This window comes from Silurus meridionalis, chromosome 1 (assembly GCF_014805685.1).
Source record: "Silurus meridionalis isolate SWU-2019-XX chromosome 1, ASM1480568v1, whole genome shotgun sequence".
NCBI classification, from domain to species: Eukaryota; Metazoa; Chordata; class Actinopteri; order Siluriformes; family Siluridae; genus Silurus; species Silurus meridionalis.
In genome coordinates this window covers 21,372,710-21,399,837 of record NC_060884.1, presented here as the reverse complement: position 1 = coordinate 21,399,837, position 27,128 = coordinate 21,372,710, and the positions used below count along the sequence as shown (strand labels likewise).

At 41.7% G+C, this 27,128-nt stretch overlaps 1 protein-coding gene across 20 annotated transcripts in view; it reads left to right on the top strand.

The window, feature by feature from the left end:
• Positions 1-27,128, top strand: part of szt2 (SZT2 subunit of KICSTOR complex) — a 106,911-nt gene that overhangs the window by 54,524 nt on the left and 25,259 nt on the right. For 17 of the 20 annotated variants that reach the window (XM_046857565.1, XM_046857616.1, XM_046857611.1 and 14 more), the window contains 10 exons: positions 7,920-8,090; positions 8,696-8,887; positions 10,382-10,569; positions 10,959-11,125; positions 12,044-12,141; positions 12,309-12,441; positions 13,200-13,327; positions 15,114-15,161; positions 18,069-18,190; positions 18,433-18,615. In XM_046857565.1, the coding sequence (XP_046713521.1) occupies positions 7,920-8,090; positions 8,696-8,887; positions 10,382-10,569; positions 10,959-11,125; positions 12,044-12,141; positions 12,309-12,441; positions 13,200-13,327; positions 15,114-15,161; positions 18,069-18,190; positions 18,433-18,615 (1,430 nt within the window). The remainder of the gene's footprint in view (positions 1-7,919; positions 8,091-8,695; positions 8,888-10,381; positions 10,570-10,958; positions 11,126-12,043; positions 12,142-12,308; positions 12,442-13,199; positions 13,328-15,113; positions 15,162-18,068; positions 18,191-18,432; positions 18,616-27,128) is intronic. The other 3 variants (XM_046857586.1, XM_046857603.1, XM_046857624.1) reach the window with 3 other exon arrangements.

Sequence of the window (27,128 nt, the reverse complement as noted above, 5' to 3'; positions counted from 1 at the left end):
ATATAGACAACTCCCGTATTGCAGATATGCTGTCCGAAGCAGGTGTCAACCAACTCAGTGATGTGATAAAAAGAGATAATCCCTCTCACTGAAGAGAGTGGAAAAGCGAGAGAAATGACAAACATCCGAACCACGATGTTTCCATCACCCGTTGTCATTCCCTTACGCATACACGTATACATGACCAAAAACACATCTATATAGACAAATACATGTATATATAATCATACCTACAATATATACACAAATATATATTACACACTCAGGACGGAATGAGCCAGCGAAGGCTCCGTGACATCCAGCCTATAAAAACGGACAAAAGTGTGCGGCGAAGCCCAGCATGCTGCCGCACAGATGTCCTGAATAGAAACACCCTTAAAAGCGCCCACGGCGGCCAAGCCTCGGGTACTATGAGCCCTAAGTCCTTCCAGAGGGTTGAGACCCACGCTATTATAACACATTATAATAGCCTCCACGAGCCAATGGGACAGGCGCTGTCGGGAAACGGGACTTCCCTTATGGGAATCGACCCATGAAACAAACAGCTGATTACTCCGTCTCAAACCCTTCGTCCTGTCAACATAGTGACGTAACGCACGGACAGGACACAGACAGTGAAGCCGCTCCTCCTCCGCTGAGGAAAAAGGAGGCGGATGAAAAGCCACCAAATCCACCTGCCTGCAGGCGAAAGCTGACTCGCTCACCTTCGGGATAAATGCCGGATTAGTCTTGAGAGCAACTCGCGAAACCAAGCAAACCGCATACAGGAGTTATGAACTGACAAAGCATGAAGTTCACTAACCCGCTTCGCGGTAGAAAGAGCCAATAACAAAGCGACCTTCAGCGACAGGAGCTTTAAATCAATACTCCCTATCGGCTCAAAAGGAGACTGAGAGAGCGCGCTCAGGACCACTGACAGATCCCATGGCGGAACCAGCGGCTTTGAGAACGTGCTCAGACGCCGCGCTCCCTTCATAAACCTGCACACGAGCGGGTGATGACCGATAGTATTACCGTCAATCCCTACGTGGCATGCAGAAACAGCGGCGAGATAGAGAAAGCCCTGCCCTTATCCAAAAGTTCTTGCAAAAAGCACAACACATCTGCCACAGAACAGTGAAAAGGGATGATATGTCTCTGAGCACACCATAGTTCAAACACACTCCACTTCCTATCATATGCAGAGCGCGTCGAAGCTGCTCTCGCATTCTGAATCGTCTCAATCACCCTCGGAGGCAAACCAGCGACACTGAGATTCATCCTCTCACGAGCCAGGCCCAGAGAGCTACTCTGTCCGGTGCCGGGTGAAAAATCTCTCCGCGTGCTTGCGAGAGGAGATCCCTGCGCAACGGGAGAGGCCAGGGTCGATCGTGCAGGAGTTGGAAAATCTCCGTCAGCCACACTTTCCCTGGCCAGTTGGGAGCGATTAGTATGACAGAGTGACCGCCTTCTCTTACTCTTTGTAGAGTCGGCACGATCAAACTTAGAGGAGGAAATGCGTAAAGCAGAACGTTTGGCCACGGGTGGGCTAACGATCCACACCCATAGGTGCACCGTTTCGCCAGAGAAAAGAACAGAGGGCAATGAGTGTTTTCGTGCGAGGCGAAGAGATCTCACGGCGGCCCGGCCGAATCTCTCCCATAACAGGTTTACCACCTGAGGATGGAGAGACCACTCCCGTGCAGGATTTCCCTGGACAAGAGATCCGCCCCGCATTCAACATTCCCGGCACATGAGTCGCCGCAGCGACAGGAAATGCTCCATGCCCCACACCATGAGATCTCGCGCTAGACGGTGAAGTCGAGGAGAGTGCGTTCCGCCCTGGCGATTTATGTACGCCACCGCCGTCGTGTTGTCTGATCTGACCAATACGTGGTGACTCGAAGAAACTGCGAAATGTTTCAAAGCTAGAAACACCGTTAACAGCTCCAGAAAGTTTATGTGCGGCGCACGAGCGAAACGGGCCATTTCCCTTTCGCTATCCTGCCTTCGCACACCGCACCCCAACCTGCGAGTGACGCATCTGTCGTCACTACTTTCCTCAGGGAAACAGCCCCCAGCGGGGTTCCCGACTCGAGAAAATCGCGATTTTACCAGTGATGGAGAGCGCGTAAGCACAGTGACGTCACCATCACTTTGCGATTGAGGTGGCGCCGGACATAAGCGCTGTGCCGTAACCCAGCATTGAAACTCTCTCATTCGCAACAGTCCCAACGGTATGACAGACACCGCCGAAGCCATCAGCCCCAGCAGGCGTAAACAGAGTCTAAAAGGGACTTTCCTTCCTCTCTGGAAAAGAGAGAGACAACTGCGAATCGACCTGATGCGCTCTTCTGATAGAAAAGCCTGATAACGGTCTGAGTTCAATCTGAGACCCAGGTATATTATTTCCTGTGTGGGCACCAAGCAGCTCTTTGTCTCGTTTATCCTGAAACCCAAGCCAGTCAGGTGAGACAGAAGCACACTCGTATCCACCTCCGCTCGCTGCCGTGACGGAGCGCAGAGGAGGAGATCGTCCAAATACGCTGACACTCTGAGACCCGCTGCTCTCAGCGGTGACAGTGCAGCTTCGACACATTTGGTAAAGATCCGCGGAGCTAGAGCCAGCCCGAATGAAACCGCCAAATATTCGTAGGCTGTGCCCTGATAGGCAAAGCGTAGGAATTTTCTGTGTGCCGGATAAATGCTTATGTGATAATACGCGTCCTTCAGATCCACTGACGTAAACCAGTCTCTGGGACGAATAACACTGTACAAAGCTTTCAAAGTGAGCATCTTGAACTTGTACTTTCTGAGGTGTTTGTTGAGGTTCCATAAATCCAGAATGGGACGGAGACCCCCCCCCTTTCTTGGGAACAACAAAGTACCGGGAGTAAAAGCCGAGCTGGCTGTCCTCTCGCGGCACCGATCGAATTACCCCTTTGCTCAGTAAGGAGGTTATTTCGCCCTCCAAAACCTGAGCAGATTCGCCCTCTGCTGTCGACCAAATCACGCCGCTGAAAAGCGGTGGTCTCACGGCAAATTGCAGGCGCGGTGGCACCATCTGGCGGCGGAGCCGGGGGTTGCAACTCTGGTTCGAGTTTTTTTATTGTGTGTGTGGATTTTTTTACTTTTCTTTTTGTCACACACGTCTGTGCCCTCGGCCCACTGCCTGGATGCACAGAACAAATCTTTAATAAATTTGGACGAACATGGAACATTCTGCTCTCTCTCTTGCATAACCCAGCGGAGAGGGAGAAGTAACTTTCCGGGCACTGGGGGAACTGGTGCCAACACTCCAACCGGAGAAATTTTGTTCGTCGAACACAGTCTTTGAAACGCTCCCCAACGCCTTTTCGCTGGAGGGGGAGGACAAGACTCCTGATATGAGTCGAGGGGTGCTACAGAAACTCCGAGAGTGCTGCCACCTCTCTTTTGACCCAAAATCAGACCACAGGCTAGGTCGCCCGCCTTTTCTTCCCTCCCTGAGGGTCCGCTGGGCGATGCCTAGCAGCTGCCTCTGCAAAAGAGGTCTTTTTCCTGGGCTGGGGCTGTTTCTGGCGAGCCTCCCCGCGCATTGACTGCTGGGGTGGGGGTTGCCTAGGAGCCCTGAAACCAGGCTGTCTCTCTCTGGATGCAGGGGCGAAATATGAGCGTGCGGGTTGGGAGGCGAGCAGGAGGCTTTCTTGGGAGGCATGCCTCAAACGCTTCACCATCCTTCTTGCGAAGGTCGCATTGCTGGCGCATATTCGCCACCGCAGCCCCGAAAAGGGCTTTTGGCTCTATCGGGGCATCAAGGAACTCCACCTTCTCCCTCTCCGATAAGCCCGTCAAACCCAACCTTTCGCCTACCACAGCGAGGCCCATGCTGCGGCCGCAGCTCTGGACCGCTCCCCTAGAGGAACGCAGGTTGAGATCTGCAATGACGCAGATTTCTTCCCACAAGGTAGAATCTGGTGACCCAGCATCAATCTGCCTCCCCATCTCTTCCATGAGCTCTGCCTGGTAAGCCGTGAGCATGGAGGTGGCATTCAGAGCTCTAACCGCCAGGGCCGAGGAGCGGTAGATCTTCTGAAAAAGGGAGGCGGACAGCCTTTCTGTACGTCCTGGCAGAGAAGGGGAGGAGAAGGATAGAGCAGCTCGTCGATTTGGGTGGAGGTGGCTAGCCACCGACAGCTCTACAGAGGGGGGGTTGTACATCCCCAAAGCCTCCATATCGTGCACCTCCAGTCTAGAGAAACCCTTAACGGGCACTCTATGCGAGAAAGGTTTGTCCCAAAAACGACGCATTTCTGTGACACACGCCGGTACAGCAGGAATCAGCTGCTTAACTGGGGAAGTGCGTGATGGCAGCCTCTTCCCGTCATATAAATCCCTCTCAGCGTTGGGATGCACCTGCTGAGACGGCCATTCGATGGAAAGTTTTTTGGCCGCTCTCCTACACACCTCCACGAGGTCCAGCTCACCTGGCATGGGGGAAGGGCCCGTAGCACTTCCAGGCCTGGAGAGAAGATCAGGAGGGAGGATTGCATCCTCCTCATCGTCCTCCAAATCCTCTTCCAAAAAATGAACGACCTCATCATCTTCCTCTTCCACACCCTTGTTATCCAGCAGAGAGTGTGATTCGAAGAGAGAAGGAAAGGACAGGAGAAACCTCGTCCATAAACTCTCCCCAGCTGCACTGTGCTTGCGGGCAGCGGAGAGAGACACGGGTCTCCCTTATTCGCGGCCGCGACTCGCAGACGGCGCTCTCGAACCCTTGACGGGAAAAGAGCGCAGTGCGGGCAGCACTCGGGGTTAGCGAGCACGGTTTGAGCGTGCCGAACTCCTAAGCACACGATGCACAGGGGATGAGAGTCTTTTTCCGAGATCGTAGACCCGCATGCACACGGTCGGGATTGGACTTTCCCAGCCATGCACCCGGATGAGCTCGCAGCCGCCATAACGGAGGTGCAATCACCGGAAAAAAAGGAAAAACCAACGAGATCACCACGACGTGCTTCTCGAGAAATGGGTCTTGAACAATAATGTAAATACTCGCTTGACGCGATGTGAAAAGAAAAAATAGCAGAAGGGAATATCCGCTTTGACAGTGGATATTCTCCCCAAGAAGCAGCCGCGCTCGGAGACGTACCTTAACGGCCTGTCTGTGAACAGTTAAACGACCGCCCCCAGAGGATCTGCTGAGGATAGCTTCCTAAAAGGATCTTCACAGGGAAGAGAACGAGAATGAGGCAGGGACCGCCAGCAGCGGTGTATATAGGGAGGCGGGACTCCCGCATCACTGTCGTGATTGGTCTGTCAGCCGACAGACGTGGTGTGACTGATGCTTCCAGGATTGGTCACGCCCGAGGCGATTCCCATAGTGAGATACCGAGCGAATGTTTGAAAGAGAACTGATGTTATGCTTCACATAAATAGTCATTCATAAAAAGAACAACAACCACCAGAGTAGACAAAACTGTCATTTCACTTTACTAAACACTACAGTTTTGTTACTTTGAGCTTCATCTTTGTGCTCAACAAGGTTTAAATAAGCTTTCCAGACAAATTGGTCTTGGTCAGGTCACAATCACATCTAACTGTCTCCCATCACACAACAGCTACTAACCCGAAAAGGAGAAAGCAGACATTTTTTATTTCTGCTTTATATCCTTAAAAGAAAGCATTTTCAACCCTTTTCTGCATACATTTATGATTCAAGATTTGTATTTATTGTACATATACAGAATACAAATTACGGTGAAATGTAAATCCGATCGGCTGCTCAGAAATTTGTGTACAAATTTCAGATACAAGGATACAAGGAACTATAAATATAAAATAATATAAAATATGAGAAAATAAAATAAAATAGAAGCGTTGATAAAATACACGGACCAGACATAACATTATGACCGGTGAAGTGAATAACACTGATTATCTCTTCATCATGGCACCTGTTAGTGGGTGGGATATATTAAGCACCAAGTAAACAGTTTGTCCTTAAAGTTGGAAAGCAGGAAAAATAGACAAGCGTAAAGATTTGAGCGATTTTGACGAGGGCCAAATTGTCATGTCTAGACGAAATCAGAGCATGTCAGAGCATCTCCAAAACTGCATCTCTCGTGGGATGTTTCCAGTCTGCAGTGGTCAGTATCTATCATAAGTGGTCTAAGGAAGGAACAGTGGTGAACCGGCGACAGGGTCATGGGCGGCCAAGGCTCATTGATGCACGTGAGGAGTGAAGGCTGGCGAAGGCTGTTGATGCTCGATGAGTCAGGGCTGTTTGGCAGCTAAGGGAGACCAACAACATATCAGGCAGGTGGTCATAATTTTATGCCTGATCGATGGTCATATTGTATTGCCTAATTGGTGTATATTGATTAATAATTAAGTGGAACATTATAATAGTGCGAATATATTTAGATGTGCAAAATAGAAGTTAGGTGCTGTGCAAATGCAGACTGAACACAAGTATGACTGTAAAGTACATTTACATAAAATCTCAGATTTGATTGGCTCGTGTCGCTCTGATTGATAGGGGACAGAGAGCATTACAGAGTTTGAGGCTGATCTTGCTTTATTGTACTCTCGAGCATGAATGGCAGTGGTGTTGTCTATTGGAAGTAATAGTTTTTTATTTATTTATTTATTTTTATTTTTTTTAAAAAACAATACATGGTTATGATTCTGTGCACTTTATGATCATCTGTTGACTGGTGTTTTATCTTATGCTTTCTATCAACTGGATAAATTTTCTGGTCATTTTCCAGACCAGTCCAAATGTCGGTCACACCGATATGACGGTCATCCTGGTGCATCAATGAGTAAAATTAGGGCAAACAATATATTAAATCCTTTTATTTTTGCTGGATGTGTCCAATTTTTGCCTCCCCCAGCAGAAGCATCCTGCACTACAAGCTAGTGCTTTGGCTATAAATTTCCTCAAATGGCTTGTCCTAGGTTGAGCATACAGCCCTGGACCCCCTGCAGTTTGCATATTGAGCACGAGTTTGTGTGGAGGATGCTGTGATCTACCTGTTGCCCCTGAGAAGACAGCGAGCATTGCGAGAGTCATGTTCTTTGACTGTTCGAGTGCTTTTAACACCCTCTGGCCAAGGCTGCGGGGTGATAAGCTAAGTGCAGCACAAGTGGACGCACAGAGCAGCAGGCTACTTTTACCTCGCTGCAGAAAGGAGCACTTTTACAGATCCTTTTCTCCCTGCAGCCATTATAGCATACAACACCGTCATTTATTCCTCCATCTGACAATAATAGTTGGTTTAAAACACATTCTATTAGGTGTTTACTAATTTAGTGTTACACACATTCTCTCTTTGCATTTATCTGTGCTTTTTTAGTTCTGCAATCTGTGGTGTGTATTATATCCGTGCCATTTTTCCTCCTAGCTATGTAAATAGCTGTTCCTTCTATCAGCTGGGCAGTGGCATCCCTGACCATATTGCACTATTATTGGAAAAAATGTCTGAATCTCTGGCGGCTTCCAGTTATTCCCAATGTGAAAGCAAAAGGCTTGTAAAGGCTCTATATTTCCCCCATTCACATTACTCGATGACTATCTCTGATCTGATTGAACTGTAGATTCACTTGTGATTCTGAAATAGTAGAAATGAAAGATAAAATTGGGTGACGTCCTGTTAATAACGTAACTCGCTGCAAAATTCATGCACAGCAAAGAAAATCCTCCCTTTGGATTTCAGACAATCCATAGTGGACTGTGCCTTTTCACTTAATTTCTGTGCCGCGTTCAAGGCATTAGATGTGTTTACAAGCGTTTGCATTTGCATAATAAGCAGCAGCCTTTGCCTTCGTGCACAGAACCACTTGGCTGGCTAATTGTATTTAACAAAATGCTTTTCACATTTCTTACATTAGATGCCATCAGTCACTACAGTCCAGTTCTAACAGGTGTGTGTGTGTTTGGTGTTTTTCTACAGGTATTGCATGCATTGCACTATCATTCGTGGATGCTCAGGATCGGCCGCTGAATATCTGTGCTCAAGATTGTGGCACACCGAAAGGAGACGCCACCTCCATCTGTTTCCAGCCTGAGCACTTCGACAGCCTCACGTCTGTGGTGAAAATGGATTCAGATAAACACAGCACAGGTACCTGTTTTGATTCAGTTTTATTTGTATAGGGCTTTGAAAAAATTTGATATTGTCAAATAGCAGCTTTCAGGAAATCCAAATTTGAATCAAGAGCTTTGAAAAGGTCTGTTATAAACTTGCATTTCTAAAAAAAAATATGACAGCAAAGACTTGGTTTATTAATGTAAAAGGAATCCTATAATGCAAAATATTACAAAAAGACAATGTGACCTTTTTAAATGCTTAGATGTTCACATTTATTTTGTCTATTAAATTTGTGTTAAAAAAAAAAAAAAAGAAAAATACGCAACCACTGGAATGTTACAGAAGCTGCTAGTGTGTAAAAACAGTAAAGGAGCAACATTATTCTAATCATTATATCTTTCACAATTTTTTTTGCTCTTGCCCGTTGCTCATACTATTCATGATTGTTGTGTTTTTATTGTATGCCAGTGTAAGTTTAGTTTGTGTGCGCTTTGTTAAACTGTACATACTTTCAAAATGAGATCTAATTTTCATGATATTAGAAGTACCAGTCATATATATTTAGAGAGTATACACATTATATCCCGTGTGTGTGTGTGTGTGTGTGTGTGTGTGTGTGTGCGTGTGTGTGTTTTCAGAAGGCATAGTATGGGTGCGGTTCGATATCTGGGAGCAGGGGAACGTGAGCCCTCTGCAGCTGACAGAAAAACTCCGCTCAGCGCTGCGCCACGCACTGTGTGATCTCATCATGGAGATGAAGGTCCTGCCAAACCCGCTGTGTCTGGAGACATTCTGCGTTCATGAAGCAGTACAGAAAGACAATAATACCAGTGAGACGAAACACTGACATAATTAATTTTCAGTTCTTTCAACAGTTTTTTTCCCCAACAGTCCATTAACAAAAATTGTATTGATCACATTTACATGATCACTAATTCATGTTATTTATCTTCATTTAAGTGAAAAACTGTGCGTGTTGACATGTCTTACAGCTGTATGAATGAGAACACACACACGAGGCATATATTCATGTAAAAACATTCTTTAGTTTTATATATAAGTGTATGATAATCATATTATCCTTGGAAGGTCTTAAAATTAGTTAAATACCATCTTAGATGAAGAATAATACATGACATAATACAGCATGTCATTGTTTATTTTACAAAAATAAAGCCAAGATCTATAAGCAGTTGTGTGAAATCGACGTACACTGCTGTTTACTGCTTCTATAGGGTTTAAGAGGCCAAGCAGCAGCCAGGTGTTGCTAATTAGACATCCTTAATAAATTCACCACCTCTATGAAAGACCAAGTTTTAGCAGTTTGCTAGTCTGGAGCATTCAGGTATGTGTCAAGACAATGCCAAAAAGGAAAGAAATAAGCAGTGATTTTCGAGAAGCAGTTGTTCCCTCTGATCAATCTGGGAAGGGTTATAAGGCCATTTCCATTCATTTCAAAGTCTGACTTTCTACAGTGAGGAACATTTGTTATGAACTTATTATTCACAAGTGAAAGACATTTAAGAGAGTTGCAATTCTTCCCTGGAGTGTACGTCCCATCAAATTCACCCAAAGGTCACACCGTGCAATGCTTATAGAAATTGGAAAAAACCCAAGAGTTGCAAACTCTACAGGCTGCAGTTAGCAATGTGAGAAGTTAACGATTAGAAAAAGACTGAACAACTATGGTTTGTTTGGAAGGGTTGCCAGGACAATTGGATTGAGCCTCCTCAATCTAAAATAAATGTTACATATAACCATAAAATTAAAAGAGGATGTACTTTTATTTTTGCACAGATGTTGGTTACTAGGACACTGTTTGTGTTGCATTCATGTAGTGTTTCCTCTTTTGGGGTAACAACTCTTATTTGAAATAAATTAACTAATGTTAGAATTTCATATTTTCAGAGGATTTGAAATCTGCTAGTGTTTTACAGCAATACACTGGAGGTCATTTTTTTTCTGTCTGTGCACAGTTAGGGAGTGTTTTTACATTACATAGACAGCTGTTCCTTGACAGAAGGAAAAGAACACAGCAGGATTATGGCCAGGTTGTTGTGTACAAAACATCACCACCAGTGTCAGTGTGTACAGAAGCAAGTCTTTTCACATGAAATATGTCATGGCTAACTGAGATAAGAACATCAGCAGCTATGACTTTTTACTTAATAAACACTGTCTGTTCAGTGCATATGAATGTATACTATATATATATATATATATATATATATATATATATATACACACATACTATATGTAAAAAAAAATTCCGTTACAGATGAATCTTGAATGTCAGTTTTTATTAGGAAAACCCTGTTTTTTAGGCATCAGTCTTCAGCCTGAGAGTAAAGACGCAAAGGAAAGCCCTCGACGAGCCTCCACAATTAAGAGTGGCCCTGTTCCAATTGTGCTTAGCTCCACTCCAAGCTCTATGCCAGCAACTGGATCTAACACTCCTGAGTCGACTACACCCACTGGAAAAAACATGCGCCGGAGCTTCTGGGAAATTTTGGTGGGTGTCCTACTGGCTTTCTTGAGACATGTGCCTTATAGTGCACATAGCATATAGTGCACATAGACACACACTCACACACACACACACACAGCTTTACTTTTTTATGCAATGTAAATGACTGAAATGGGAAAATGACAGACAGGCAGATACGCATATTAATAAATAGGTAGGTAGTAATGAATAAAGGGCTTTACAGACCAATGGCCAAACAGATCCTGATAGACAGATCCTTGCTATATTAATGATTCAAGGAAAGAAAACGCTCCAACAGTTCCAACATATAACACACAGAGATATGATGAACAGCCACACCTGAATATTGGAATGTAAATAGTAAATTAGATGCAGAAAACAATAGATGTATTTTGAAAATTTGTGTGTGTTAGAGTAAACCAGACTCGTCAGAACTGGGCAGCCCAAAGACCACAGACGACATCGTGCAAGAGAAGGCGGAGGACAGCCGTGTGTCACGGCGGAGACACAAAACAGAAAGTGTCAAGCAGCAGTGGAGTCATGAGAGAGCCGTCGCAGTGGAGAGAGAGCAGGCTCAAAGGTACACGTTTCACCTGCCACCTTGTGTCTACACTTGTCTCTCTCTGTGACAATATATCGGTTAGACAGCTTTATAAAGACAGCATGTCACAAGAAAGGGACAAGCATAGAATTGGTCTTTGGATGGTGGGCAATTCTCATTACGGAGATAGACTACAGGCAGTAATAGTAGTGTCACTATAAAATATAGGGCATTGTGCCACTATTTTTTTATTTTTTTTTATATTAATTTATTTATACACAGTAATGCTGCTAATACTTAGCTAGATTTGGTTAAATCTATGTAAAAAGTGTAACAACATGTCCTTAACTCATTATTGCACATTTAAATTTGTGAAGACAATGAGTAAAAAGAAATGTTAAATAATATGTATGTGTGTATATATATATATATATTATTCCATTAGATCGGTTTTTAGTAAAAGTTGAAAAGAAATGAGATTCAAGTGAGTCAAAAACTGAAAGTGATTAAAAAACAAAACCTAGTCTCAGTGAAGATTGTGAAAGCCTTTCCGACATCATAATGGAAGGGGATTCCCACCTTCCCAGCAGTAACCCTTCTCCTCCACTCTGCCTCGTCTCCCTCACGGCAGCACAGATGCTTCTCTAAGTAAACATTGTGTTTTTTTTTTTCTTTTCATTTTAGTTTATTATCATTACAATATATCGTAATACAACAAATATCACTTATAAATGTATTACATTTACTGTAATGTATTTTTAATTTTTTTGGATATTTTCTGGGTCCTGGAACGTGTTATCCGTATTTACATTATTTCTTATGGGGAAATTCACTTCGTTATACGTATGAATTGGTTTGAGTATACTTATCTGGAACGAATTACATTCGCAAACCGAGGTTCCACGATATATAAGATCCTCTGTCTCTTTCTATCTATGCCATACTCTCTGTTTTCAGGCGTCATGTGTCTAAGTTAGAGGAGGGAGACATTGGCACTCTTCATCCTCTCTATCAATCCTCCTTCCAGCCATGGGTCATCTATATGGCCAAACTAGGTAAGGTTCAGTCTTATATTACATTATATTCCCGATTGTCTACTGTTGTTATAGCTAGCTATATTAACATTATAAATAATTATTATAACAAATCATCTCTCTCTCTCTCTCTCTCTCTCTCTCTCTCTCTCTTTCTGTTTGTCTTTATATCTCTCTATCTCTTGCAGGCTGTCCCTCTATCCAGCACTGCACGACTGAGATCGCATCTCTTTTTCTCCTTCCTTCTGTCATAATGGAAGTGGTGAATCTGGTGTCATCTCTGGCTCCAGACACTGCTGTGAAGGTTTTTGAAAGGACCAGGTACTGAGGGGAAAACTTTTTCCTCTCTTCTGCTGAAACTTAAATTCAACAAAACACACATTTTGGGCTTGTAATAGTGTCTCTTAATAGAATTTACTACAAAAGTCAGATTCATTTCGTGAACGTTTCAATCAGTACATGAATAAATACCCGGATTGTTTTAAATAGAAAGAAATTAAAATTGGAATAAGAGATGGACATGATTCAGAAAGGTTTACAGGGCATCTATTTGAGACTAGAGGTGTGTGTTTGGTCTGAAATCCCACAGGACGAAAAAAAATAAAAAGAATTGGCTGAGCAGGAGATTTCTAATTTAGCACAGATATAAGTTACCAAGAACATGTGATGCTGTAGTTACATCATCCTTAGTAACAAACTTCTCCTTGTGTCAGTTGATTAAATAAATCTCTTTTTTTTTTATATTTTGGCAACTGAAATAGAGTAATTTATAAAAAAAATTATAATAACTATTATAACTGTATAAGCATTGATTAAAACTGTCTTTTAGTTGAGACCAATTATGAACACAAGTGATGTGGCTGAGGTTGAGGAAATGTCAGAAATAGAACTTGCACACCAGATAAGTACTATATAAACACAGATGAAAGATTCCATATTCTAACTAGACCTGAATTGCAGTGTTCGGGACAGAATCTTAATTTGAATAAAATAAAGTTTAATAGCGTTTTAGCCCATGCAGGATAACTCTCATTTTCCTTCACAATCTAAGAAGTCATATTTCTTCGTATCACCTGCAGCTGTCCTCAGGGAGACCTCTTTGTCCCACTGTCACACGTCCAACCTGTCAGTCATCCTCCATCCACCACCAGGAACTTCATCATTATTGGTCGCAATTTCCACCAGTGGCACTACAGCATGGAACAAGGTACGAAAGAATGATGTCATAGTTGTGGAAGTAGAGAAATCTCCCCCAGCTCCTGCTTCTCCAAATATTTAATTACACATTTCTCAAATGTCCAGCTGATCAATGAATATGTTTCATTTCCACCTATAATTCGAATGTGACCATATAAAGCATGCAAGTTGTATGAGGGATCTTGTAATCTTTCATCTGACTGTGTGATGATCAGGTTTGCTGTAATGAAGCTCTCTATTGCACTGGGTCATTAGTAAATATCCAAAGGGTTAACTAACTACGCAGCAGGACACGTGAATTCTCAAACAGCTGCTGTTGAGCTTTAAGCTTGCCTGCCTTTGCTTTGCTGCTCTGATTTAAACTTGCCATTCATTTATTTTTTATTCAAAACTGCTTTCCTTATTTACTATATGCTTGTGTGGTTTGTGCATCTTTTTTCATACTTAATACCTGTAGTGTGTCCCATGTGTTTGTCTTTGTCTGTGTGTGTGTGTGTGTGTGTGTGTGTGTGTGTGTGTGTGTGTGTGTGTGTGTGTGTGTGTGTGTGTGTGTGTGTGTGCTTGTGGGTATGCAGTACTATCTACAGAATATTTTACTTTCCAGCAGTACAGTGCCAGAACTGGGAATATTTCGCTATTAAACTGGCAGGTCTCAAGCCAGCAAACTTGGATGCACACGATAGAGTGGAGCTCCAGCAGCTCACAGTTTTGTGTAATTGTTATTTGCACATGAATAGCAATCTTTTATCCAGATATAATCTGGGGTAAATATTAGGGCATCAGCTTTAAAGGTGTGATTATAGTCAATTGTCTAGTGTCGGTGTTTTCGTACTGAGAAAGCAAAAGGCTCTTTGTGGCCTCTGAACATGATTAGAAAACCAGTGTCCATACTTCCACAATTGTTGTATTCTAACAGTAAGGAATGTTCATTAAAATAATGCATCAAAAAGAACTACCGGTACATAATCGTATATTTCAAATTATTTAACAATATGGACCCTGTCAGTTGCCAATTTACTGTATTTTCATTGACCCCATGATTTTAACACAATCTCTTACAATTTTCACAAAATGACTCCTAATTTAAGTAGGAAATATGGCCTTGTGAATATGTTCCTCCATGATATGTGATGAATAGATAAACTTATTAGAGTGACCGCGCATGTAGGACGTTTTTGGGGACAAAGTGAGGAAGGCGAGATTGAGATGGTTTGGACATGTGCAGAGGAGGGACATGGGGTATATCAGTAGGAGAATGCTGAGGATGGAGCCACCAGGAAGAAGGAAAAGAGGAAGACCAAGGAGGAGGTTTATGGATGTGGTGAGGGAAGACATGCAGGTAGTTGGGTTGAAAGAGGCAGATGTAGAGGACGGGGGGGTATGGAGACGGATGATCTGCTGTGGTGACCCCTAATGGGAGCAGCGAAAGAAGAAGAAGAAGATAAACTTTATTACAAACTAATTGTTAAGAGTAAAAAAGGTTGCCTTCTATTCTACAATATAATCATTTTATACAACAAGGTCAATGACATTTGGCCAGATGTCACTGGAAAATATCCAAGTGTGTGTTCTGGTGTGTGTTTGTCCACATGCCTGATTCCGTGCTCTACCCATGTTTAAATCATACAGTACGTGAGGATTGGCTGTGGAAGAACTACAAAAGTGAGAATGTTGGCACTTGAGTGAATACATGTCTGTGTGTATTTGTGTTGACGTGTGTTTTTGTGTATATATAACGTTAGCAGTGTGTGTAGAGTTGCCATGCAGTGTGTGTGCTTATCTCTGTTTGCCCACAGAAGAGAGTTCAGATGAGGAAAACCCTGCAGTGCTTAGTAAGTTCACACGTAAGTCTGGCACTTGTGTAGAGCCAGTGCAGTGCATCAACACTGTTGCCCTGCCTGGCAACACACACACACACACACACACACACACACACACACACTCAGGGACTGCAATAACGAATATAAGGATGTCGCTTTTTCTAAATATATCCATTTGTACATATAGTCTGTAGTCTGCATATATATATATATATATATATATATATATATATATACAGTGGAACCCGGTTATCTCGCCCTCGGTTATCTCGACAACCCTATTAAGTCGACGTTTTTGAAGTGGAACCGCCAAATTCTCGCTTTTTCTAAGCATTTTTTATCGGTTATGTCGACTTTTTTAATGTCGCGGAACCCTGATATCTCGAGCACAAGGGGGAAAAAATTAGAAATTTTAACGTGTTATGTCGATCGGCACGGTGCAGCCGCAGAAGAACTCGCGAAAGTGGCGGAAAAATCAAACCTTACAGCTGCTACAGATGTTTGTATTGTATACTGGTGAATCTCTGCTGTTAGTAAGTGCACATATGCATTTTTTTGTTAAATGTTATGCAACTCCTTACCGAGCGCGCGCGCGTCGTTCCTTACCGAGAGAGCCGTGCTCCTTACCGAGCGCGCGGGCGAGCAGGGTAAGAGCACGGCTCTCGGTAAGGAGCGACGCGCGCGTTAGAGCACGGCTCCTTACCGAGAGAGTCGTGCTCCTTACCGAGCGCGCGCGCGTCGTTCCTTACCGAGAGCCGTGCTCCTTACCGGCGCGGGCGAGCAGGGTAAGGAGCACGGCTCTCGGTAAGGAGTTGAAGCCGGGAGCTTCAGAGAAAGCGGCCGAGAAAGCACCTGCCACGTCCCCTTCGGCCGTTCACGTTTGAGACTTTTCTGTCCCTCGTTTTTGGTTTCGGGTTCGGTTTCGGATCTTCCGGGTTTTTTTTCCGGCTTTTCTCTCTCTCTCTCTCTCTCTCTCTCTCTCTCTCTCTCTCTCTCTCTCCCCTCCGCATCGCGGACGTAAGTTTTTTCGGACACTTTGCTTTGTGTGTTGTGAGGATTACTTCAGCCTGATGGTCGTAAGTTTTCAGAAACTTAGTTACTGTTTTTCTTTCTTTTTTTCCACATGTGGACTAAATGTGAGACGGCACTGTGCAGCCGCTGTTTTTTTTTTTTTTTTTGAGCGATCTGTGTGTTTATAATGTTGGAGAATATAATAAAGGTTTGTATGGAGAATGGACGGTGGTTTGTATTGTATACTGGTAAATCTCTGCTGTTAGTAGGTGCACTTATGCCTTTTGTTGTTAACAAACGTATGTACATTTTTATAGCATGCCTTCATCAAACAAATCACGGCAACGCTGTTGTGTAAAATACCTCCAAAAACACGTGCATGCACATTCTCATTTATTAACGCACATCGTGTACATAAAGAAATTTCAAGCACGTTAATTATACTGCCGCCATATTGTTTTCGTTTATCTCGATCATCGGTTACCTCGATGCTTTTTGGCGACCCCCTAGGACATCGACATAACGGGTTCCACTGTATATATATATATATATATATATATATATATATATATATATATATATATATATATATATATATATATAGTCTGCATTCAGTATTATGTTAATTTTTGTAACATTTGTCCAATCATATTTCACCAACAACATTCTTCATTAACATTAGTGTTCTGGCATGACATATTTGTAGATTTCGCTAAAAGTTAGCTGATTAGTAGTAGTTTGAGATTTAAATAAAAACACTGTAATAGCCTTTTAATTGTATAATTCTTGTAATATTATGTATATAACCCTCTAATAAACACTGTATATAGTATCTCTCTTTATCTCCTATTGCACTATACATGATCATTGTACTTATTGTAAACAATCCCCTTTCCCTGTACTGTTTATTTATATATATTTATATATTCACATTATTTATATCATATTATTCTTTTATTTATTATTATTTATTTATATCTAGCATATATCGTAGCAACCTGTGCGTATGTAATTATTTTACACTGCTACCAATGCACTGGTTAGATGCAACAGTAACTGTATTTCTTTGTCTTGTAGCGTAACATGTGCAATGACAGTTAAATCTAATATAATCTAATCGCCCAGCAAAATGCAGTTGTATGCAATCATTTTGATGTCATAAAAGCAATAATACATTTTAAGAACTAATATTGTTTAGTGAAAGACTTGTTTTAAGCAGGTACACGTGAATGCAACAACAAATTAGAACACTATTATTTGAATGAATTGTCAAGTCCTTTGAAGAAAAAAATATATATAGAATATTTAAATAAAAGGCGGTTAACTGAGTTTGATAACTGATGAAATTGAAGTTGTGTGTAGTGTCTGATACAGAACAATATAACAGTAATAATTACAGTGTGATAATGTGAGCATTTTGTGCAGCTCTGGCCTTTAGGGTTTAGATATAAAGCATAATAGTTAAAAGTTAGTCTGAGGTGGAACTCTTGAGCTGAAGTGTGCCAGTGAGATCAGAGGCTTTTTTTTTTTTTTTTTCCCCTCAAACACACTCTTTAAACAGTGGTGTGTGGGCTTAGGCAGAACTGCTGAGCTCTATCATTATGAATATTATTTCCGAATTAATCTCAGCAGTAATAAGCTCTATATATCTTCCTCTTCACAGCACACTGCTCTTTTAATCACATACACTCGGGGTATATGATTGGGGGCTGGGGTACAATGGAGTATGATCATTAATGATCATATGATGATTCTCGTTTAAATTTTCTTTTTTTTGTCCCTTTTCTCTTTTTTTTCTGTGTACCTTTCTCTCTCTCTCTCTCTCTCTCTCTCTCTCTCTCTCTCTCTCTCTCTATCTTTTCTCACTTCATTCGTCTCTTCTTCATCTCCCTTTCTCTCTGTCTCTGACTGTCACTCTAGCTCATAAAGGGCTGCAGAGGTTTGAGGCTTTAGAACACAGTGATTGGCTGAGCCCTGGCCAGACTTGGAAAGGTGTTGCTCCACGCCAGAGGTTCCTGCACATGATCATCGTGGATAAAAAGGTAAAAGAGAAGTGAATGTTGTAGAGTATGTTGTTACCAATAAGCCCTTTAGAATAAACAGCACAAGGCTGTAAAGATGCATAAATTAATGTACACCTACACACTGAATGTATAAGTTTGCAGTAGAGGTTTAGTGGATGTCTCATTAAATATACCTGTGTTAAAGGGTTACAATTGGGATATGTTGATGTGTAACTTCGTATAATTGATACATTGTTTTTTTTCCTTCTATCTGGCTGTAGCTGAGTGTGTACATGTATAACTGGTCCGTGGATGTCGGTGCGTCTTTGAGCCGTGACTTGGTGAGACTGGTGCAGTGGCAGAACGCTCGAGCTCACACCATCAGCTGCCTTCTTAGTCAGAAAATGGGTCTCTTTCACCATTACTGCTTTGCTGACACACCTACACATGAGGACCTGAAACAGGTTGGTGTTCCACACACTGATAAGTAGAGTTGCAAAATTGCAGGAATTTTCAAGACTGAAAACTTTCCATGTAAATGTATAGCAAAATAGGGGAATTAGCAGGAATTAATGGGAATAAATTGTGAAATTCCTCTGTTCATTCCTCCATAATATAACAGATAATTTATTGTATCCTGCACGCAAAATAAACGTTCTTTCGGCTTCTCCCATTAGGGGTCGCCACAGCGGATCATCCGTATTCATGATCAGCATGTTCGATTTGGCACATCTTTTCACACTGGATGCCCTTCACGCAAAATAATGTGGAAATAATGTTGATTATTTAAAACTTGAAAGAAGTCTCGATTTATAATGTTTATATATGAAGCAGTTTATATACTGTACATTTCCCCACATATCTACATAATTCCCAAAAATTCCTGGTAAGAATTTCAACTTGGAATATTTACAATCTTTGCAACACTGTTTATGTACCATTAATCAAAAAACTAATCTGATTACTGATTGACAAAGTCAATTGTCTTTGGAATTACACATAGTAAACGTTTCCCCAACATGTTCAGTTTATTTGCACTTTGATGACTTGTCAGTGTGGACTAAAACTCTGCTCTCTTGTCCAGTGTAGTTCTTTTTCTGTTATAGGGCCAAACACATAATATTGGCTCAGGTGTTTGTGTGTAACATTGCATATGGAGCCAGATTGGTGTGTCCTGACACTGAACTCTGGCAGTGCCTGAGGCTGGCTGACATGAGTGTATGGGACAGCTGTCACCTCTGCAGGGGTTTTGAGTCTAAAAAGCATCACATGCCAAGAGCTTGCCTTTAAAATCGCATCTTCACCCAGTGTACTGTTGTACCAAGGCGGCTTTTTGATTTATATATTTATTTATTTTTCATATAAATATGCCTTGAACGTTGAACTCGGGTAAAGCTGTGCAGGAATAGACCTGGTGCTACCTGTCACTGTGTCCTTCCTAATTCAATCTTTATATTCTTATTGATTGGGATGTCCGGTGTTTCTAAAGATTGAGCTTCAAATGTCATGGGGCATTTTAATGCTTAGAACCGGATCATTGTTATGTTTTTATGTCTTTGCTGTTAGTTTTTATGCACTACGTGCATTCACACGCTGTCGGCTTCTATGCACAATACATCACCTTGATTTTACTCTTTTAAAAGCACAAGGACCAGATATAAGCACCTTTAAATGTGAACAGGTTCAGGCACATTTACAGTGACCGAAAAATATTGTTTATTTCCATTTTGACTGTACATTCAGATCGAATTTGATTTGAACTAAATAATAACACCTTTCTATAGAAATGAATTGGGAAGACTTCTTATAGAAATACATTAATTTAAATAATGTCATCTCTTGTTACTTTCTTTTTTATTGAGAATACCATATTAAATTTGGATTTAAAGAGTGACAGTCTTGATTCTTTTTAACATGGTGGTAGGGACGCCGTGTGTGTGTGTGTGTGTGTGTGTGTGTGTGTGTGTGTGTGTGTGTGTGTGTGTGTGTATATATATATATATATATATATATATATATATATATATATATATACACACACACACACTATATGGACAAAAGTATTAAAAGCACACATTGTATAGGATGTCTTTGAATGGGGTAGCATTAAATCTTCCCTTAACATGTTCAAGCAGATCAATGGCCTTGTGCACAAAGCGAGCTCCATGAAGATATTGTTTACATCGGTTGGAATGGAAGTTCTTTAATGGCCTGTTATAGAGCTCTGACCCGAACCCTATTGAGCACCGTTAAGATGAATTGGAACACTGACTGAACCCCAGACTTGTTCATCCTACATCAGTACTTGACTTTATTTAAGCCCTTGTGGCTGAAAGAGCACAAATTCCAACCACCCTCCAAAATCTAGTGGATCTACCTAGTAGAGTGGAGGCTATTATAGAAGCAAATAGGAACTAAATGTGAAATGGGAAGTTCAGAAAGCACATATGAATCCTATGGTTAGGAGTGAGCAAGCTTTTACCTATATTGTGCATGTGATACAGACTGAAGCATCAACATGCGTCATTATAAGGTTACATGTTTGGCATCTGAATGTTGTTTGCTTTTAGCAGATGTATTAAAGTAGATTTTTATAGAAATGTTTTGTTGTAACCCAAACTAGTTCAAACGCCAACCTTCTGACCCTCTGAAAGCCACCACAGCGAGTAATGCCATCCTCGTAAGCCCCTATCATGCTCGTATTCAGGTCTTACTTGGGAAGTTGTTAAGCTCAGTCTTGTCAGACATAAGATACACATTTAACCAGGATGCCTGGAGCCTATTTTTACTAGACTCTGGATCTGTTCCATCAGAAAGTAAGGCTTTTTCACCTCGAATGTGTTTGATGTGTGGTGTTTCTTGGAGCGTGTGAATTGGATGTAGCGTAGCGTCTGATACTCCACTCTGTGGCCTTTGATAGGGAATGCTGACCTAGTTTAGCTTCCTTATCTCTGTTTGTCATTCATCACTGCACTTTCTGTAGTGCATCTTCTGTTTTCCATTCCTCTTTTTTTATCCCTTTCTTTTTGTAACCTGTCCCAGTCAGCTTCCTGTTGATTCGGCTTTGTTCACTAGGCCTTTGTGCGTCTGCGTGTCACAGATAGGATCAATCTTTCTCTTTGCATTCTATGTGTTCTTCCTGCTCTTTATCTTTGTTTCTCAGTTTGCTTTCTCCTTTGTTTATCCATTAACAAACACACACTTGATATAATGAGAGCAGTTAAATATTTGAAAGCAGTAATCCCATGGCCCAGCCATTTTTCATTCATTATTACTGGATAATAGTTGGACTGAGTTGACTTTATTTTTTTTTATTTTTTTTTTTTTATATGTAATTGCCCAAATTGAATTTGAAGTACATCCTGAACAAGCTTTATTGTTCACCATAGTTTGTAATAGTTGGTTAAACATATTTCTAAATTCCATTTCTTCATTAAATTAAATCTGTTTTGTTTTTTCTCTTTCAGTGTTATTTATACCGTAATTTCCGGACTATAAAGCGCACCCATATATAAGCCACTGAATTTGACAAAGATTTTTATTTTGAACATAAATAAGCTGCACCTGTCTATAAGCCTGTCTACACTGAAACTAATGAACTTTACACAGGCTTTAATGAAAGACAGTGTCTGTTACACGGTGTAACGGGTGAAATATGTTGTGGCTCCTTTAAGAGCAGAGTGGCATTTTGGGAATAACCTGCCGCCGCATTTTTCCGGTATTACTGCATGTGTGCAAGACCGAGGAATATGTCCTTATTATTTTCTGATGCTCATTTCTAAGTTTCTTTGACTAACCCGTAACACTGTTGCCAAAAAAAAATAAAAAAGCATGAGTTTTGAAAGCTGTCTGTGCTTATATGATTTCTGTTGCAACTGGAGTTAGTGAGCTCTCCCTTAACCCAGACTCCACACGTTACAACGGCTTGTATCTAAACAGTAGCCTACCAAGAAAGTCATTGTTCACTGTCTTCCTCCTTCCTTTCACAACTATTTCTAAGTTTGTCTTTTGGCATCGTCGTGTGTTTAAAAAAAAACGTTTTTTCTCCCGATGCCGTGCAGCTCAGAACACAGGTGAGGCGTGTTTTTTGGTTTCCATTCGGAAATTTCATTGGTCTAATGTTATGTCGCTCAGTTTTTTGGCTTGAAGTTTGTGAAACCGGGAAAAACCCAGGAAAAATCCATAAATTAGCCGCTTCATTGTTTAAGCCACGGGGTTCAAAATGTGGGAAAAAAGTAGCGGTTTATAGTCCGAAAAATACGGTACCTAAGTAGGGGTTATTACCCCACATTAATAGTATCTACATCTGTCCAGGTCTATTTGTCTTAATGTGACAATGAAGATTGCTGTATTTCAATGCGCTGTATATTTGTTACTACCAAACAGAAATCTCTGTCAGCGCTCATGAAACACATGAATTGTGAAACATACCAGCCTAATATGAGGGATGAATCTTTGGTCTGATAACTCCATCTGCTGAGAAACCACAAAATTATTATTAATTTTTTTTTTTTTTTTTTTTTTGTGTAGACCAAACAATGCACAGACGTGTTCCTGATCTGATATTCTCATTGCAGATGCAACAATTGCTGACTCATTAATAATCTTGTGCTAACACCATCAGTGATGCAGTTAGAGCTGGCAATTTCTGGCGATGGTAGGCAAAGCAAGTGTCAGTGATATGAAGGATTAGGCAATGTTACAAAGTTCAGTGAAGTTTGTATGATTCTTGTTTTTCCCCTTTGAAACTAAGAAATATTCGCTGTAGTATTTGCTTCTACATACAGCAGGTAAAATAAGTATTAAACACATCACAATTTTTTTTAGTAAATATATTTCTTAAGGTGCTACTGACATAAAATGTTTACCAGATGTTGGTAACATCGCATGCAATCCAAACATGCAAAGAAAACAAACCATAGATGTCCATAAATTAATTTATGTTTAATAATGTAAAAGGATGCAGGGAAAAGTATTGATCACGCTTACTACAATTGATTTAATACTTCGTACATAAGCATCTGTTGGTAATGGCAGCTTCAAGAAGCCTCCTGTACGGAGAAACTAGTAGCACGCATTGCTCAGGTATGATTTTGGCCACACAAACATTCTTTAAATCTTGAAGCTGTTGTGGGCCTCTTCTATGAACTCTGATCTTTAGTTGTTTTTTTTTTTTTTATAGATTTTCATTTGGATTCAAGTCAGTTGATTGACTGGACAATTCTAGCAGCTTTATTTTCTTTCTTTGAAACCAATTGATAGTTTCCTTGACGGTGTGTTTTTGGAATCATTGTCTTGTTGAAATGTCCACCCTCGTTTCATCTTCATCACCCTGGTAGATAGCAGCAGTTTTTCATGTCTCTGCACATTTTTCTATTCATCCTTCCTTCAATTATATGAGTTTGCCAGTACCATATGCTGAAAAACAACCCACACCATGATGTTCTCACCTCCAAACTTCACTGTTGGTATGGTGTTTTTGGGGTGATGTGCAGCACCATTTGTCCTTCAAATATGGTGTGTATTATGGCATCCAAAGAGTTCAATTTTGGTCTCATCTGACCAGACTATATTCTCCCAGTATTTCACAGACTTGTCCAAACGTTGTGCATCAAACTTTAAACGAGCTTCAACATGCTTTTTCTTCAGAAATGGAGTCTTGAATGGTGAAACGTCACAGGAAACAGGCCATGGCGATTGAGACAATTGTACCTGCTAAATCCAGGTCTTTCTGAAGCTCTTCACAATTGGTCCTTGGCCCTTGTGACAACTCTTCTGATAATTCTTTTCACTCCTCTGTCAGAAATCTTGCGAGGAGCACCTGATCATGGCTGGTTTAAAGTGAAATTATGTTTTTTTTTCCACTTCCAGATTATGGCCCCAACAGTGCTCACTGGAACATTCAGAAGTTTTGAAATCCTTCTGTAACCAATGCTGTCAGTATGTTTTGCAACAATAAGATTGCCAAGGACTTAAAAAAGCATTTTGCTTTTACCCATCATTAAATGTTTTTTGTGTGACACCTTGGTAATGGGACACCTTTATGCAGGCCACCAGTTGGGACTGAATCAGCTGATATTAATTTGCACTGATGAGGGGCAGGATTGCTTTCTAATTACTGATTGACTTCATCTGGTAAACATTTTGTCAATAGCACCTTAAGAATATATATTTACTGAGAAAAATGGTGACGTGTTCAATACTTATTTTACCCGCTCTATTTATTCCTCCTCGTTGGTCCTGAACTAGTCAGTGGTGTTTGCTTTGCTGCCTTTTGCTTACTGAGTTCGGTTTACCCAAAATAGGGATAATGCAGGCTGAAACATTCAATTCCCTCGGGAACTCAAATTTTACTAGGTCTGGCTGTAATGTCTTGATTTGTGCTTTTAAAGACAATAATGACACAATGGTATCTTTTTAGTTAGAAACTTATCAGGATGCTGTTGATCTTTATTTAGTCTTTACTTAAAATAAAAATTAAATATACAGTGGAACCCGCTTATCTCGCCCTCGGTTATCTCGACAACCCTATTAAGTCGACGTTTTTGAAGTGGAACCGCCAAATTCTCGCTTTTTCTAAGCATTTTTTATCGGTTATGTCGACTTTTTTTATGTCGCCGAACCCTAATATCTCGAGCACAAGGGGGAAAAAATTTGCCATTTAACGTCGGTTATCTCGATGCAGCCGCAGAAGAACTCGCGGAAGTGGCGGAAAAATCAAGGCTTACAGCTGCTACAGGTGTTGTATTGTACACTGGTGTTAGGCGTGGTGCGGAGGCGGAAGCCGGAGTAACGGCAAACAGAAACTTTATTTAACAAAGGCAGAGCCAACACAAAATACCCGCGTAGATCGGGATAATCCGGCAAACGGCAGTCCAATAATAACATCAACGGTGCGTTATCGAGGAAGCGCGGCGCAGAGGAAGCGACGGGGAAGCGTCGAAAGTCCGAGGTGCGCTGGGAAAGGAAAACGCAGCCGTGAAGTGAGCGAGGAGTCCGGGAGGAGACGGTATGTAGCGGGTGCAGCATACACACGACCACGCATGAACACACATAATAACGGACCCCGAGAGTGGGTGAGTGAGCGGTTAGTATGGGAGACCCGGGAGTGAGTGAGTAACGCGCTTCAGCTGTGCATGATTGCGCATGATTGCGCGGAGGCAATGACAGCCTCTGAAAGAGGCGTGGCAGGTGGATTCCTGACAACTGGTGAATCTCTGCTGTTAGTTAGTGCACATATGCCTTTTGTGGTTAAATGTTATGCGATGAACGGGAGGCGAAAGCCGCGCTTGGCAGGCCCGGAACGTGTGATGACCATCCAAAAGCATAGAATGAACACCGGCAGGATCGGGGGGGGGAATCCGCGGTGCGCTTTGGGAAGAAAAGAGCAGCCGCTGAGAGAGTGCCGGTGGGAAGGCACGTACCGGGATACGCATGCGCGATAACAACGACCGCCGTGAACCAACATATACCAACAATAACGGACAGTGAGAGTGTGGAAGTTTAAATAGGAGCTGGTGATGATGCTAAACGAGCACAAAATGTGCGCGATTGAAGCGGAGCTTCAGAGAAATCGTCCGAAAAGGCACCTGCCACGCTGAAGGGGGTGCCGAAGGGGGCGTGGCAGGTGGATTCCTGACAGATAAACATGTACTGTATGTATTTTTATAACATGCCTTCATCAAACAAATCGCGGCAACGCTGTTGTGTAAAAAAACCTCCAAAAACACGTGCATGCACATTCTCATTTATTAACGCACATCATGTACATAAAGAAATTTCAAGCACGTTAATATACTGCCGCCATTTTGATTTTCGTTTATCTCGAACATCGGTTACCTCGATGCTTTTTGGCGACCCCCTAGGACATCGACATAACCGGGTTCCACTGTATATATATATAGTGTTATATATAAGTGTTCTTTATATATCAGGGTCACTTTCTCTGATCAGTTCTAGAGAACGGACTAATAAAGCGAAACAAGCGTTGGACTTTCCATCAAAGTAAGAAAATCACAAAACTTTGTGAATTATGCGTTTTCCTCGCCAGTGGTTCCACTTGTTTAATCGTTCTTCCGCTAACGAGTGGCGACAGAAGGCAGAGCCAGAGCTGCGGAAAATTTACCCTCATCGCCAATCATCTGTCAGACTCCCAGAAGGAGGTGTTTAGGCACCAGTGCCCCTAATTAGCCCATTACATCGACACATGGGCACTCTGGGGCATCTGTGGTGCCCCTATCCAACTTTCCTTCAAACACTCGACCCCTGCAGAAGCCTTAAAGTCACCCTGCAATGCTTTAGCAACTGTCCCAAACAGTAAATTGCCTAAAATTTTCCTAAAATGTGGCAAGGACTTCCCATTAGCAGTAAGAACCTGGAGCTCTCTGTGTTCATGTTTCATTTCAGCCTAAGGTGTATAATCTCCTTTAAAATCCTTCTATCTTAATTTGTACATGTTGGCTTATGTTTCTCGCTGAATTGAGACCAGTGATATATGATTTCTCTCACAGATTTTAATAATTACATTACTAGAAATACTTAGTGCTTATAATAGAGCTTTCCTTAGATTGCATCACGTCCAACACTGGACTGTAGTTCATAAAGTGAATGTGTGCGCAGTCTTCTCTGGCTGATCAGTACATGAAAGATATCAACATATTAACACAGTGGCAGCAAAAACTAATACTATAGGGATCATCAACTAGAACTAACATAGTATTTTAGAAGACTGAAACACCCCATTTCACCCCATTTTATTCCCTCATGCCGGACCGTCGTTAAAAGCATTTCACTGCATGTCGTACCCTGTATGTATGTGTATGTGACAAATAAAATTTGATTTGATTTGATTTGATTTGAACTGAGTATGTGCTATGTACAGTATAAACATTTTAGTTGAATGCCCCTATTTTAGTATTTCAAGCATATACGTTTAGTAGTTTTGGATTGTGTGTGTGTGTATGTGCTTGCCAGTGAC